Source organism: Triticum dicoccoides, chromosome 6B (genome assembly GCF_002162155.2).
Source record: "Triticum dicoccoides isolate Atlit2015 ecotype Zavitan chromosome 6B, WEW_v2.0, whole genome shotgun sequence".
NCBI lineage: Eukaryota > Viridiplantae > Streptophyta > Magnoliopsida > Poales > Poaceae > Triticum > Triticum dicoccoides.
The window spans coordinates 153566336-153583449 of record NC_041391.1 but is presented as its reverse complement, the minus strand read 5'-3'; the positions used below and the strand labels follow the sequence as shown (position 1 = coordinate 153583449).

The following is a 17114-nucleotide window of genomic DNA, read 5'->3' as shown; positions in this document are numbered from 1 at the left end:
TATAGGGATTTGTGTCTTTGCTGAGTTGCGAGTGTGTGTGTCTTTGTGGTTTATTTGTGTCGTTGCTTTCTCTTGTCGCTTGCTTGATTTGGTTGTGTGCCTGTGAGACCTAAGTTCCAGTCATATGGTGTGAGACATATGCTACCTTATCCTCTATTATCTATGTCCATCAAGTACTTTGGGAATCTGTGAGTTGCATGCTTATTCTGTTATATACCCTGCTCTCGTACCCATATGCTTAGGTTGTTGGACTATAAAAGATAGGGGGAGTGTTGATCCTAATGTGTGTGCTTTGCATTCCAAAGGCACTACTAATTAGGTGCACACATTCATGGGGAGCCCGTCTATACTTTGTAGTTCTAAGTATATCTTTATTCTTGTTCTATCCTTGTGCAAATCCCTTGTTGTCATCAATCCACCAAAAAGGGGGAGATTGTTAAGGCATATCTCTCTCGATGTAGTTTTGGTGATTGATGATAACATGTTTGCGGACTAATCGTGCGCTTTGAGCATTTCAGAGATCTATCATTTGGCACGAGACGATTCCTTCCCCTCGGAGTTTTAAACAAGACGGTGTAGCTCTTTCGTTTCTGTTTTGGTGGACATGTTTTGTAGGAGTCACCGTACTATCAAGAGGGGATCCGCTTTTGATAAGGCTAGGGTGGAATCAACACGTACACATCCATTTTGCACCCCCTGAGCCTTCCCGCTTTGATTGAGGCTTTCTTCCCCTTCTATGGGTTTTGGCTTGGTCCCAGCGGTAGTACCGTGGTGCCCAGCGGTAGTACCACTCAAGAGACACAAGCGGCAGTACCGCTCTTCAGCGGTAGTACCGCTTGTGGATCCTCAGCTGTAGTACCGCCGCGGTACCGGGGTCCTGCCGCGTCGACTCGAGGGGGTCGCCCCTCGTGTCGGACTGTGCGACACTAAGCAGCGGCAGTACCGCCCTACCACCACGGTAGTACCGCACTGGGTCCATCCCTTGCCCATGTGCCTGCCCTTCCTGGCTGCACGACAGTACCGCGAGCGGTAGTACCATTGGGGCCAGCGGTAGTACCGTTGTCCCCTGCGGTAGTACCGCTCTCTGCAGGGATGTTCTGGGGGGTAACAGTTGGATTGTTCCCCCCACTATAAAAGGGAGTCTTCTTCTCCAAAGTTGATTTACCTCTTCCCCCAAAAGCTCCATTGTTGCTTCAAGCTCCATTTTCGCCCGATCTCTCTCCCTAGCCAATCAAACTTGTTGATTTGCTCAGGATTGGTTGAGAAGGCCCCGATCTACACTTCCACCAAGAGAAATTTGATTCCCCCCACTAATCCCTAGCGGGTCTTGTTACTCTTGGGTGTTTGAGCACCCTAGACGGTTGAGGTCACCGCGGAGCCATAGTCCATTGTGGTGAAGCTTCATGGTGTCGTTGGGAGCCTCCAATTAAGTTGTGGAGATAGCCCCAACCTTGTTCCTTCAAGGGCACCAATAGTGGAATCACAACATCTTGCATTGTGTGAGGGCGTGAGGAGAATACGGTGGCCCTAGGGTGCATTGTGCCTCCACACCGCTCTAATGGAGACGTACTTCCCCTCAAAAGGAAGGAACTTCGGTAACACATCCTCGTCTTCATCGGCTCCACTCTTGGTTATCTCGTGCCTTTACTTGTGCAAGCTTATTTGTGTTGTATCCCTTGCTTGCTTGTGTACTTGTCGTTGTTGCATCATATAGGTTGCTCACCTAGTTGCATATCTAGACAACCTACTTTGATGCAAAGTTTAATTTGGTAAAGAAAAGCTAAAAATTGTTAGTTGCCTATTCACCCCCCTCTAGTCAACTATATCGATCATTTCACAAGCCTCAAGGGTACCACCGCTCCCAACGCCTCGAGGCTCATCGTGGCTAGGATGCAGTGCTTGTTGGGATGGATCAATGGATGTAAGCTCGATTTACCCCCTAGTGAAAATCTTACTCAATCCCATTCAAAACGCTCATCCCTAATTGGGCATGCCTAAATCAAGTGCCAAGTTAATGCCCAAGAGGTAGATTGGATGCCTAGTGAGTGATGCATAGAATGCGGGCATGATAAAACGATTCCATCGGGGACAAAGGGCTTACCGCCAGTGACGACACCTGTTGGTGAGGTGATGAGGCCGGTGATTGATGCCGGCGGTCATCGCCTAGATCTTTCCTCCGATGCTCACCGTTCAGATCTTTGTGCTTGCCGCCGTCAGTGTGAGAGTGGTGAGGGGAGAGTAAGCAGTGAGAGAGGGTGATGAGCGTTATGGCGGCGCTTCAGTAAGCAACACGACGTCTTGAGCATGGCTCCTCGCGTGCAACCTCAGACGCCCACATGCCTTGAGTTGCATTGCTTGGGCTGGGTGTGGAAAAGCGGCCAATTTGAGCATTCCTACTCAGCAGGGCTTGGAGGTGCTTTAAATATCGTGCGGGTTAAGATTTAGGTGCAACACAAACAACTAAACGGGCCGAAACACCCATAATCCTTTTCCTGATATTCACAACCATGTCGGGTGGTTGTAGATGCAAGAACACCTCAAGATTGATTTCGTCAATACATTTTCGAAAAGTGAACTTGACATAGCTCAGATGGTTAGATTCTTTGCGATGGAGCCAACTCACCATGATTCAATTACTAGACTTGGCACTTATGCTCGCATTTTTATAAATTTATTTCAGACTTTTCGGCTATGTTCATTTGGTGGAAGCAGGCATTCCATCGACTACGGAGGGGCCCGTGGTGACTACGCAATCTCCAGATGATGTCGGCTCAGTCTCTCGGAGGTGCTCATAGGATAGGATATGCGTGCGTGCATCATAGGGGTGAGTGTACGTGCGTATATATGAGCATCCGCGTCTGTAACGTGTTAAAAAACTTTGTATTAGACTTTTTTGAGCAAAAAAAGTAACTATATATTTTTTTGAGCAAAAAAAAAACCTTTAGATTTTTTTGAGGGTTAAAAAAAAAACCCCTTTAGATGAAGGAAAGCAACAGGGCTGGATATGGATATGGGGTGGCCTTTGGGCTTTGGCCACTCAAACGTGCGCGTGAAGTTGTTCGGCCTGGCTCAAACCCAAGTTACCAGCGACCGTCGAATCGATCCATTAGGCAGCCAGCTCTGGCTTCATCGCCAACGCGTCGGCCCAGCGCCCCATTGCCTAGTGCGGTCGCTCCACGGCACTGGAGCAGGGCGGCGCCCCAGCAGCAGCGGCGGCGCGCGCCGCGCTCGCCGGCCCAGGCCTTCTCCCCGCGCTCCGCTTCCCCGCGTCGCCCGCCTCTGGTCGGCAGCGCCTCGCCCGCAACCTCCTCTGCTCGGTTCCTCCCAGCCGGCGCCGAATTCCCTGCTCTAGGTGAGCAATCTCGTCCGTCATCTCTCCTCCAGTTCCGCTGTTAGTTGGATTCGCCGTATCCGTTTGTGCTCGACGTATCGGGACGGACCTGGGGCCCTATGCTGCTACCTCTGGTTGATTCAGCGAGGCGAGTTTAGACTTCAGATTAGATTAAAAATCTTCTCTGCCGCTTGTTTCTCTGTTTTGTTTCCAGCTTGCAGATTATTTTTTTAGGAAGAAAAAGGGAAAACCATGCCAGTATTTGTAGTGATTGTCATGGCCCGTTGTTGAGTAGTATTTTATTGGTGACCTAATAATACCTGAAGGCAGATAAGTAGGCATCATCCTCTTTGCTTTTCAGTTTTAGATACCTGTTGATTTGCCATCCTGAGCATTGCTTCCTTCTCATTGTGAACCGAGGCCAATCATGTGAATACATCCACATTCATTGGGCTATTTAATGAAGGATGGTGACATGGGTAAGATGTATGACTGCCTGTATACTAGCCTAGTAGTTTGTACTTGAGTAGTTCAAGTATCGTCATTTGAGTGTTAATAGAAGAATACTGGCGATTAATCAAAATTTGGGAGTTGCACTTGCGGTTAAATGTCCTTTGCATGTTGCTACTTGCTAGTGGATTTGCTTCTGCATTGCATCTTTCTATAGTTTGCACGGAACCATTGGTAATTTCTAGGCACTATCTGATTTGGTTTTTATACTGACCACACCTGTGATGTATGGAATGTTGTTGATTTTGCAGTTCGTGCCATATGGATTGATAGTGTAATCCCGTGTTCCCTTTCTGGGAAATACCTTTGGCTGAATTGGATTTTTCAGTCTTACCTTGTATGCAGAACCGCTAATGCATGATCTTTGACTTGTTTTAATCTATAGGTGGCAGAATCTCTTCGCTACAGCTTTAGGGATGTCGTCCTCTTCCACAATCGAGGGCAAGTATGGTGAGTTCACCGAGGTTGTGGTGGTGCGGCATGGCGAGACTTCCTGGAACGCCTCGCGCATCATACAGGTGATCAGAATTGCTGAATACTCCCGTCTTTTTTTCATTGAATTTAGAGCTTGGTACTATACTGTTAAAAGATAGGCGAGCCAGCCGGCTGATCTGGCCTGCGGATCAGCCGGTTTGTGGGACATTGGATCAACCCCCTTCTAAAGGCCAGGATGCTGGTTATATATGTCGTGTTGTTTCTTCCGTTACAGTCCATGCTCAGTTGCATGCATACATTTTTTGACTTTTTTTCTTTCTCATTGGCCTGGAACCCTGGTTCTATACAGGTGCCCCTTTGCAACATGAAAACTACACGCGAAAAGCTTGCATAGGATGGAACATGGTTTGTCTTTGTCTCTACGAGGATGCCATTGAGCTCTTGGCTATTTCTTGTAAATTCAGAGCATGTCCAACTCTAGACGCTTACATAGATGATAGAAAACAGAATAAATATTATATAATAAAAAAATCACCGAAACACTCAGTTTCTAGATTGAGCCCTAATTACATGCTTTCAGTAACGGTAGAACCGGTCGGAAAAACAGTCCCTGCACGCAATATTTTAACTTGTGTGGAAAAGTGCTCGACACCACATTTTGCGTCGATGCCACGTGTGACGCTAGGATTGGTTGGCCCAACTATCCATCGGCCAGGATATTACTCCCAGCGCTTTCTCCTAGCACCCGTGTCGGGCATGCTCTTCCAAGTTGGTCACTAGCAAGCATGATTTTGCCCCTCAAGCGTCATGACTTTGGCTTACAACATCGCTAGCATGGCTTCCTAGCATCACAATTCCGGCTTTGCTGCAGCAACATCGTCCATCCTTGTAGCGGTGCGCGTTATTGCAGCATTGTTGGTCCATCTTTGCAGCATTCCGTTATTCGGCTTGTAGCATCGCTAGTTCAGCCTTGCAACGTCATAATTTCACCTTGCAGCAGCGGTGTCCCCACCTTGCAGCATCGCTGGTCTGGCCTTGCAACGTCACTATTCCAGCTTTGCAACAACAGCTGCCCGCTATGCAACGCCAAGCGTCTCGATTTTCAGCATCATCCGCTAGGCATTTCAGCATCGCTATTCCAACTTGCACTAGCGACAATTGTCCTTGAAGCGGCGCGTGTCCGGCCTGCAACGTCGTGCAACATCGATGCACGGTGGCCCGGCTTAGAAAATGAAACAACGATCATCCTTGCATGTCGAGCACTTGCAACATCACGTGACCGGCGAGAAATTGGATGATGAGGACGTTGTCTCCCAACAGCCTAAACGTGAAGTTGATTCGTTAGTCCCGACAACGTGCTCGCTTGTGGAGCTTGTATTGGTTAGTGAGCTCTATGACCAACTTGTTAGTTTTGAGACGCCATATCCATGCGAGGCAGAAGGTCGCAGCCCTCTGCAAACGTTGCTGCCCGCGGCGGCCTGACAAACCACGAGTCTGGAGGAGTACCATCGCAAGCACGCAGTGGTGGTAATGGAAACAACAACCACTACCACGACAACTTTAGCAACAACTTCGTCGGCTCCCATGGCAACTCTAGAGGAGGTGATCACCCTGACAGTACAATATACTGTGCGTGGCCTCCGGAAGGGAGCCCGGCAACATGCCTGCCTCGAGGCCCGTGAAGCTTGGTGAAGGTCTAACTACAAGAGGGGTAGATCAGATCGATCTCCTATAAAACCCTAGCCCCCGTCATCTATATAAGGTGGGGGCTAGGGGTAGTCCCATCTACATTGGTAGAACCATAGTCTCATACTTCATCCTCCATGGTAATCCTCGCATGAGGTACCCCATCATGAATACAAACCAAAAGCAAAACGTAGGGTGTTACTCCTTCCGGGAGTCCCGAACCTGGGTAACTATTTCGTGTGATCTCCAATCTGATACATCCAGCGACGAACTGGTTTATGTATCGTCAGTTGGCGCCAGGCAGGGTAACAAACGTGGTCGGAAGTACCAGATCGGATGTCACACGAGGAAGTTACCCAGGTTCGGTCCTCCAGGAAGGAGTAACACCTTACGTCCTGCTTTTGGTTTGTATTCATGGTGGAGTACCTTGTGCTGGATTACAATGGAGGATGAAGTATGAGATTACTGAGAGTATGGTTCTACCAGAATAGATGGGAACGATTGCCCCTAGCCCCCACCTTATATAGATGACAGGGGCTAGTGTTTTACAGGAGATCAATTTGATCTAAGCTGTCGCCATCTTGGCTTGCACGCCAAGATGATTCATCGCAATGGGCTTCCGCGATCCCCTTTTGTAGTTGGACCTTTATCAAGCATCATGGGCCTCGAGGCAGGCCTGCTGCCATCCTACGTTCCGGGAGGACACCCCCGGTGTATTGCATTGACAACAGGGCCAAGGAAACAACCACGATAGCTTCAAAAACAACTCCGTCGGCTCCCACGGCCACTCCGGAGGCGGTGATCACCGAAAGGAAGAACAACGGGGCCAAGGCTACGCCAACAATTACCCCGTCTCAAAAGTCCAGTGACAAATTTGTCGCTAGGGCCACCCTACACGGAAGTGTTGAGGAGGTATGGTTGCTCCTATGGTGGATAAAAAAAGAACGTGGGGCCAAGCATAACATTGTACGCTGTTGACATGAATTGGTAAGTGAACACGGGAGACACATTCCACATCACCGCCAATCTCAACCAATTGAACACTCGTGACCGCTACAACGACAATGAACAAGTCCAAACCGCCAGGTATGGACATTAGTCATATCGATTATTCATCAATTCAAACCCCAAATCGTCCTCTCCACCTCAAAGATATTCTTCATGTTTCTCAAGATAGTAGAAAGCCTTATATCTGCTAGCAGGCTTGCACGTGATAACAATGGCTTTCTTAAGATTTAGGGGCTGTTTGGATTAGGGCCCCAAGCCGCCGTGCCAAAAAATATGCGGTGACTGAGCAGTTAGTTGAGCGCTTGGTTGGATGCCGATAAATTGGCGTGCCCCCGCTCGCTTGGCTTCTCAGTTCAATTTCACACCAACGTTTTGGCGAGAAGCGGACGCCTCCTTAGCCAATTATTTGGCACACCCGTGAATTGTCAGGGCTCGCCCCGCCGACATCCAAACAGCCCCTTATCCTCGCTCTTTTTTATCAAGGATTAGGAAACAAGGAGAACTTTGCTTCACGGCAGGGGTAGAAGATTATACCCCCTCCAGGCCACTTTGTTAACTCAAGGAAAAGCTTGTTTAGTGTCATCAAACCATCTTTGGAGAGATGACATTGTCGTCTAGATCATCTACCGTGATCTATAGTTATGCAAGTTGTTAGTCGCAATAACTTCCATGTGCTAGCAAGTCGAATAAAAACACTATGCGTGATACGTGTCAAAAAGCCAAGAGTCATCAATTACCATATTGTAATTTGATTAGTGAACTAAGTGCTCCTTTAGAGCTTATATTTTCTGATGTTTGGCGCCCTGCGCTTGAGTCTTTTGGATGGAAGAGATACCATGCTAGTTTTATTGATGATAGCAAGTTCACATGGATTTATGTAATCAAACACAAATCTGAAGTATTCCAAATATTCCATGATTTTCAAGCTCTCGTGGAACTACAATTTAGTAAGAAAATTCTTGCTATTCAGTCTGACTTGGGAGTAGAGTATGAAAAACTCAACTCTTTTTTTGTTTTACCAAAATTGGTATGTCTCTCATCCACACACTCATCAACAAAATGGCTCTGCTGAGCGAAAACACCGTCATATTATTGAAACAAAATTGTCTCTTTTAGCTCAAGCATCCATGCCCCTTGAGTTTTGGATGAAACTTTCAATTGCCGCCACATATCTTATAAATCATGTACCTAGTAAAGTCATCAATTTTGAGACTCCACTAGAACGTCTGTATCATCACAAACCTAATTTATTCATGCATAGATGCTTCAACTAACAGTGGTCTATTTGAACAATGTGACGTTTTCGCACATCAGGGCCATTTTGTTGATGTGTGTGTGGACAAGAAACATGATTGGAGATACCAATTTTGGTAAAAAGAAGTTTGAGTTTTTCATATTCTCCTCCCCAATCAGATTGAAGAACAAGAATTTTCTTGCTAAATTGTCGTTCCATGAGAGCTTGGAAATCGTTGAATTTTTTGAACACTTAAGATTTTTGTTTGATCAGATAAATCCGTGTGAGCTTGCTAAATCATCAATACCATAATATTTCATTTGTCCAACAGACTCGTGCAAGGGCCCAAACATTGGAAAATATAAGCTCTAAAGGAGCACTTGATTCACTAATCGCTCGGATATGGCAATTGATGGCTCTTGCCTTTTTGACATGCATCATACATAGTGGTTTTATTCGACTCACTAGCACATGGAAAGATTATTGCAACTAACAACTTGCTTAACTATAGACGACGAGGATGACCTAGAAGGCAATGCCATCTCTTGAAAAAAGGTTTTATGGCATTGAACAAGCTTTTTCTTGAGTTCCTCTCGGGGTGGGTTGTGTGGCATGACGAGCTGCGGGGCCATCCCCTGATTCGCTTGAGGCTGGTTATTCCTGCACGACTCATATAAATGGCGGGGAGCTGGTTCGTAGGTGCTTGGCCTGTGGGGCTCTCTATTGCGGTTGCCTGACCTATGTCTCTGCTGGGAGGCCGTGCTGACCAAGTCACCGGACGTCCTGGCGTGGCTCTTGGATAGGGCATAATTATCTTGCATGACCACGGTTGTGTTGAGAGGCTCCATCCCTAGCTTAGATATCTCCTTGTCCGGATATCCGTTGGGGAACCTCACATTAATGAGGGCTCCTACCGCTGCCTGGATATTCTTTGCCGGCGTGCGATAGGACTTCGGGCTTGGATCTACGGCGTTCTCGAGTGCTTGATCCATCCTTCTGCTTCGAAGAGCTAGGGCGGCTGTATCTGCCGTCGGCATGGTCTTTCGACTTCTCTGGCGAGATTGGAACTGCTCCTCAGACCTCTGCAACTCGGCTGTGCTCCTTTCCAAGCGTCTCTTTTCCTTTAACCTTGTTGAGGGTCGCCAAGATTTCACCCGGGTAGCCTCTTGGGCCTCGTTCTCCAAGATCGGCTCATCAATCGCTTCGATGTCATCATCATTGATTTCTTCCGCCTCACTGCTTTCCTCTTGGTTCGTATCCGACGTGCCTACCATGTAGCAGGCCTTGATTGAGGCCGCCTTCCATGGTCTGTGAAGTGCCGTAGTTGGCGGGCGGCTATTGGCTTAGTCACCCATCTCCTCATCGGGGTCGTCTAGCTTCTTGATGATGGCGGTGAGGTCTTCCACGTTAGCAATGAAGTGGGTGGTGGGTCGGTCAAAACATTCGGCCTGCTGCTCCTGGGCCTGGCATGACACCAGGCCTTGGAGGACAAGCTCGCTGCGTGAGGCGGCAACTGGCGATCTCATCTGATTCTCTGAGTTCACTGCCCAGGACCTGTGTGGGCCACCACCGTCGGAAGCTATCTTGGCTAGTCGAATAGATCCGAGGGGAAACAAGAGACCAGTTTTACCCAGATTCAGGCCCTCATGATAGAGGTAATACCCTACTCCTACTCGTGTTGTATTCCGATGGGTTGTACAGAGTACAAGGTACAATCGAAGGATTGATCTCAATGTAATCTAATGTGTCTATCAACTAGCTCGGGCCTTGCTTATATAGGACCTAGTCGGCTGCGTCGGTGGAGGGGAGTCCTCCATAGATCCGGCTTCCTTGTCTTGTACGGCAAGGCTTCCAGCATCCTCCTTCTACAGAGCCCATGGGCCGGCATGATGGCCCAGGGTGGAAACCGACCTAGGGATCCTCAGGCCGGCCTACTTGGGCCGACTACCAGCAAGGTGAGGCACCCTTGGCCGTAACACCATCACTGACCCTCCACCATGCATGGACATGCACATCTCAAAACTGGCGAGCTGGCCGTAGAGCTCGCTCACCGATACAGGGTCGACAAGCGAGCACATCGCCGAGATACCTGATCAAAGTCCTCGGCTAGGCCGCTGAGGATGTGGGAGACAATGTCCTCATCATCCAATTTCTTACCCGGGGCCTCCATCACATTAGAGGCCCCTGAGCTTGCCGATGTACTCAACTATGCTCGAGTTGCCCTTCTAGGTGTTTGCGAGTACCATCCGGATGTTCACCGTGCGTGTGCGGTTCTGTGACGCGAACTTGTCCTGGACCATGCCGCCGCCATGGTGTAGGAAATAACCTGCATGGAAATTTCCCTCGGTAGGGAGGTGAGCAGGAACGAGTACACCTGCTGACCAGCTACAACCCAAACCTCATATTCAGGGTTAATGTGTTTCCCTATTGTCTTCCCGTCCGTCGCGATCGCGTCGATCTCCTGATCCATCGAGGAACCCCTCCATGTGAGCGCCCCTCACATGGGAGAGGATTTGAGCTCACCAGATGAGGTCATTGCCCTTAGAGAGCTTCTTGGTGACACCATGGGCGCAGGGGAAATAGAGATGGTGGAGTTTGAGGAATAGCCTGGCCAAGGCTCGTTGCAGACCAATCCGGGAGATTCACAGGTATTCCGTTTATATAGGCACCCATTGTAGCAAAGGATAAACCCTATTCTCTAACTACCTATCAATTTATCTTTTACGTCTAGTTGTAGAAAAAGTTTACTGGCTAAATATCTGGGAGACTGTCTTGAAGAGGACTATTTAATAGAGATTATTCACGTGTGATGCACTCACTGGCGGAGGACTCCAACGGGCAAGGCGTGGCGGCCGCCATACCTTGAATCGCAGTAATTTTGTTTATACCTATCCATATGCATCTCTCGGCTAGCACGAGTTTTTAGTTCATGAGTCGCCGTGAGTTTTTCGTTGAGTTCGAGTCGATCCGTACAGTTACGATCTAGTCTCTACAGGGTCGCATATCTACGTGTGGTTCTGGCTAGCCGTGCGTGCACTATTCAAAGGAAGATCAATCAAGCTGCCAAGTTGCTTGCTTCTTCTAGCTTTGCACCTACGCGTACGTATACAACTTCCGGTGGATTTGTTCTAGCGTTTTAAAAGCCAACACTCAACTTTGCATCCTTCATGGCCGGCAGAATGCAGTGCTGCGTAGCCGCGTCCCCAAAGTGCGGAGAGCGAATGGAAGGAGCTAACAAGTTAAAAGGGAAGGGATATATCTATACATTTTAGTAGCATTTTTTAATAGCTTGTAGGAGTAATATGCAATTGTAATGATTTTAGAACTTTAGAGACAATTTAGTGTTGTGGAGATCTGAAAAATATACTTTGAAGTACTCGATAGTGGCAGTAGCTCCAAGGGTAGGGCCTTGATAAAATTGAGGAAGATTTTCAAAACAAGGGTTGGGCATTGTCATTGCATGGGTCTTCTACGCCATTGCGATACATTTAGATTCTTTTTCTATTTAAACATTTTCATTTTCCTTGGTTATTCTGTTGAGAATCACATGAAAATATTAATGTGCATTGTTAGTGTGTATTTACTATTACGATTTTGCATCAAGAAATTTACTGAAGAGTTCGCCCCACCTTAATTTTTTTTCGTCCTCCGCCTCTGGATGCACTGATGTCAACATGTGAACTTCGATATATTATAGGCATCTGATGTAGCAATTTACAAAGCAACTCAGGAAGCAGCTTAATCAGTTTTCCTTCAATTGATTCTTTTACTTGATTCATTGCAATATTGTCAACCACTATTTTGCTTCCGTTGCTAGCAGCTGATTTCTAAGCCACCTATAGCAAGAGGAATTTTCCTTTCATGTCCTCATTTTAGTTTGTCATGTAATGCGCAACTGATTTCTAAGCCACCTGTAGCAAGAGGAATTTTCCTTTCACGTCCTCAATTAGCTTGTCATGTGATGAAACTTAGGACTTTTGAGGTAATGCATGTTTTCTCACGCTACTTTTTTGAGAAAACGCAAATGGCTTTTGAGTTTCATTGCATTGGAAAGAAAGGGGAATTTACATCCTCCTAGGAGGTAGTTTTACACAGCCAAGAGGGCCTCAGTGGACATCCCAGGATGGTGGCAAAACGACCCTGAGCCCTTGGGCTCCGGCCTTTGCCCAACATCGGGTCTCACGCTACTTACAGAAGACTACAGTATTTACATATCTTCGCTTCGTATCTTCGTTGCATTATCTCATATTCTAGTTGTGTGCCTCGTTAAAATTATATATCTTGCTTCTGCTCTTGGAGGTGCCCATTGGTCATTGACCATGGGCCAGGGGCAGCCATCCATTGCAAAAGCAGCTTAAGAGATGACAGACAGTAATGTTATACCACTGCTATTGTCATTTTTCACCTATACATCATACTTGTACCTGAATAAGGAGAGAATGTCAAAATTTATGTTCTGTTGCTCCTCGGTGTAGATTTAGATTGCCTGGTAGCTACAAACACATATTGGCCTTCTCTTAATTGGGCAAGCTATAGTAATTTAGTATTTCCAGCTTTCTCTTGCAAATGACCATGAATTTGTGATGGTGCTGAGCCAATTAGCAGTTTTGTAGTGTGTGTGAGCAAATGCCAACAAATAATAGCGTCCTAGGGCCATTTTCCCTTATCCGATTTTATAATCCAAATAAATAGGTAGGAGCAATAAATTTAACGGCATGATATGATTTTCAACTCTGGTGCGTATTTACACATTACCCAACCCTCAACTGATCTGATATGCTATCCTACTCTTGTGTTAGGGGCACTTGGATGCAGAGCTGAATGAGATTGGGAGGCAGCAAGCTGTTGCGGTATTGTATGGCTTGCTTATATTACTACTCCCTCCGTTCGTATATATAAGTCTTTTTACAGATTCCACTACGGACTACATACGGATGTATAGACATATTTTAGAGTTTAGATTCACTCATTTTACTCCTTATGTAGTCTGTAGTGGAATCTCTAAAAAGACTTATATTTAGGAACAGAGGTAGTACAAGACATCTGGAGTAGCATTTTTTATGTGGAACTCGTGTGACTCTAATGCCCAGGTTGCTCATCGGCTGTCTAAAGAAGCCAAACCAGCTGCCATATACTCGTCAGATTTGAAGCGGGCGGCAGAGACTGCAAGAACAATAGCAAAAATCTGCAATTTACCAAATGTTTGTTCGTTCACCTTGACCCTTTCTGTTATTCAAATATCTCGAGTACACACCACATTGTTGCCACGTAATTTGTGCAGTCTCTGCATCTCCACACATCTTGACAAATTGCTTGATATAATATTAATGAGCAAACAATTTGCATTATAGGTTGTGTTTGATCCTGCACTTAGAGAAAGACACATAGGAGATGTGCAGGGCCTGACGCTTCAAGATGCTGTCAAAGAAAAGCCAGAGGCTTACAAAGCTTTTATGTCCCACAAGAGAAACCAGCAAATTCCTGTAAGCATTCACATTTTTCTACTTTTGAGAAAATGTTTTATCAGTTGATTTTATTTTTTTTGAGCTAAAAGTTGATATTAGTTCACTGACCAGTGGAGAATGCTGTACTTAGAAATATTGCAAATACATGGTTGGGTGTAACCGTAGTCTTAAAGATGTCACAAGTAGATATGCATTGACACTGCACCATTCAATGGCCTGCATGTAGTCAACATTTTGTAGGCTTGAACATGTTGAACATGGATTGATCTTCCAGTGGCAAGAACATTGTTCACTTAATATGACGTGCTCCTGAAATCCTAATGAATTGAGGTATTAGTGCAAGTCACTGTTTTTGGTACCCTGCCGTAGACTTGCAGCTGTTTCTGAGGGCAACTTAACAGACAAACAACTCTGCCATATCAAACTGTCATTTCTTATGAACTTACACACACAACAGGTTCATATAGGTTTGTAAATGAAAGACGGTTTTGTATTCTAGGTCGATTTTTATCATACAGGATGCTCAGACAGCTTTTCTCTAACCAGCCGTATGCTTGTATCAGCCGCATGCATTAGCTTGTCTCGAAAGATTTATTGTTCTGAATTTTTTGGGGCTTGTCCTTTCAGGGTGGTGGAGAGAGTCTTGATCAACTATCCGAGCGATGTGTCTCATGCCTGTATAAAATAGTCGAGAAACATAGAGGTAAACTCCGGGCTTCAGACTTTTTACTGCAAAAAGCAAAAACAAAACAAAACTAAACTTTGAGCTTCATTTTTTTTCGTTGACATATAACTGGTATTAAATCAGACTATTATTTTGTAAACTTGACAATCTGGATAAATTATATATTTCAATCTCGAAAAAGAAAACCCTGAGAGTTTGCTCACCACCTATCAAAAGGAATGCTATTCAAAGAAAGGGTGGGCTTATTGGCATCCTTTGGTTCTTGTGGGCTGTAGAGGAGATACTGTGTTGATGTTTAAAACTTCAAATAACCGTTAAAGAGAAATATTAAAGACAAAAAATACTCCTTCCGTTCCTAAATATAAGTTTTTTTAGAGATTCCACTATGAACTACATACGGAGCAAAATGAGTGCATCTACACTCTAAAATATGTCTATTACATCCGTATGTAGTTTGTAGTGGAATCTCTAAAAAGACTTGTATTTAGGAACGGAGGGAGTACCTGTTATGCATGAGATCTGCTTACTTGGCTATGACCTCCTGAGCATTTCTGATCTTGTTTTTCTCATTTACTTACAGGGGAGCGTGTTATCCTAGTCTCTCATGGTGGAACCATCAGAGAGCTCTACAGGCACGCCAGTCCCGTGCCGCTCCGCGGTAAAATATACAACACGTCGGTTACTGTCGTGCTCGTTTCTGGTGACACTGGCCGCTGCATTGTCAAGATGTGTGGAGATGTTAGCCACCTTGAGGCCACCGGTGTTCTGGAGAATGCCTTTGGCGGCGACAAGTCTTCAGCCTAAGAGCACCCTACCTGCAGCAGTTCGCGCATGTAGGGGATACAGACACAGTATCATTTTTGTCGTCATGTTTTTGCTGTAACACATACGAATGGGATATATGGAGCGGATGCTACTTGAAAACGAATACGGATCAGATGTTACGGATGCTACTTGAAAACGGATACGGATCAGATGTTACGGATGCTACTTGAAAACGTATACGGATCAGATGTTACTCAATTCGGAGCATATATGGATCTTAAGATTTAGTGATGTATTACGTGCAAAACTAAGTTAGCAAATGTGACACAAAATTATCTACTCGTAAATAATCCCAAATGATAAGTGTTGTGTGTGGCACAAAGCAACATGGTTCAAACGTACTATTAATATCCATTTTGTCACATCAAATAGATGATATCAGTGAAATCTTTTTGGTTTTTCAGACTTAAAAATGTTGTATCTGCTAAATAAAAAAAATGTGTTCATTATTAAATCTGTCTCGACGAGATCTTTAAAACTAGATCCTGTTTTGATACGCTTTGACAACTAATTTTTTTTTTGCTCAAAAGTTGCCATGATGTTTACATTAAAGTTGTCATATTGTTAACACTAAAGTTGCCATGATATGCTTCATCTATTTTTTATTCTAGATTTTAAAGCTACCATTGTATTTCAACTATTTTTCAAGGCAAATTTAGTAATTGACCATGGTAATTTTTAGTAATTAACCATGGCAAACTTAATTCATGGATTATGGAAATCTTTAGTAATTCTTCATGGCAAATTTAGTTTATAGATTATGGCAATTTTAGTTTACAGATCATGTCAATTTTAGTATTTTGATCACAAAAAATATTTTAGTGCATGAATCATGCAAATTTAAGTAATTCACCATGGCAATTTTAGTGCATGGTTCATGGCAAATTTAGGTCATGGATCATGCATTTTTAAAGTAATTGACGGCAAATTTCTTTATAAACCATGTCAAAAAAAAATTATGGTCATGACAATTTTTAGTAATTCACCATGATAAGTTTAGTTTTTTAATTCCTTTTTTTAACATGTCAAAATTTACTTTAAACGTACGAGAAAAAGTAGTTGAAAACATAGCATGACAACTTCAGTGTAAACACCATGACAATTTATGTGCAATAGACATGACGAGATCTAGTTTCGAATATCTCGTCACGACGAATGGTGAAAACGGTTTTTCAATTGAATTTTTTATTTAAAAGATAAAACATTCTAAAAACTAAAAAGATGCAAAAGATTTCCGCTGACATCATCAATTTTTCACTTCTGCATGCATGTGGTGACGTGGCGCAATCTGTGACCATAGGGACGTTTGGGCCAAGCTACAAACCACCACTCACCAGTCACTTATCGCGGTCCTAAATTATACTCCCTCCGTTCGGTAATACTTGTCGGAGACATGGATATATCTAGACATATTTTAGTTCTATATGCATCCATTTTTATACATTTCTCCGACAAGTATTTCGGGACGGACGAAGTAGATGAATAAATACTACCCCCCCCCCTCCCCCCCTCCCCCGTTAGAAAATAACGGTCTCTCAGACTCATTTAAACCCAAAGTGGGTAGGTTTTGCTACAAAGGAACCTAACCAACAATTTGCATAATAATTTCCAAGTGTAATCATACAAATACAAAAGTGTAATTTGACCACTTTTTAGGCTTTTTATGTTGTATAATTGAGATTTGGGGCTATAACCATTTAATTAGTAGGCATATTTTTTCTCAACATATGAATATATATCCACTTTCACATCTACATTTTTTTAATTGTCTATCATATTTGTATTTATAAGATAAATTCAGATATTTTTCACATCAAGTTATATATTTTTCAGATAATGATGTCAACTTGCTATACCAGTATTTTCCCGAATCAAACATTGGGTATTCCAAATTATCCGGTGCTACTTCCACGCCCACAACATTTTTTTTATGAT

The 17114-nt window shown here is 44.6% G+C and overlaps 1 protein-coding gene across 1 annotated transcript; it reads left to right on the top strand.

Moving 5' to 3' along the window:
• Window positions 1-3146: 3146 nt before the first annotated feature.
• Window positions 3147-15410, top strand: LOC119322893 (phosphoglycerate mutase-like protein 4). The gene is made up of 7 exons (XM_037596431.1): window positions 3147-3352; window positions 4227-4359; window positions 13004-13054; window positions 13295-13405; window positions 13556-13687; window positions 14297-14372; window positions 14935-15410. The coding sequence occupies exons 2-7, from the start codon at window positions 4258-4260 to the stop codon at window positions 15156-15158; spliced, it is 696 nt and encodes a 231-aa protein (XP_037452328.1). The 5' UTR covers window positions 3147-3352; window positions 4227-4257; the 3' UTR covers window positions 15159-15410.
• Window positions 15411-17114: the final 1704 nt, after the last annotated feature.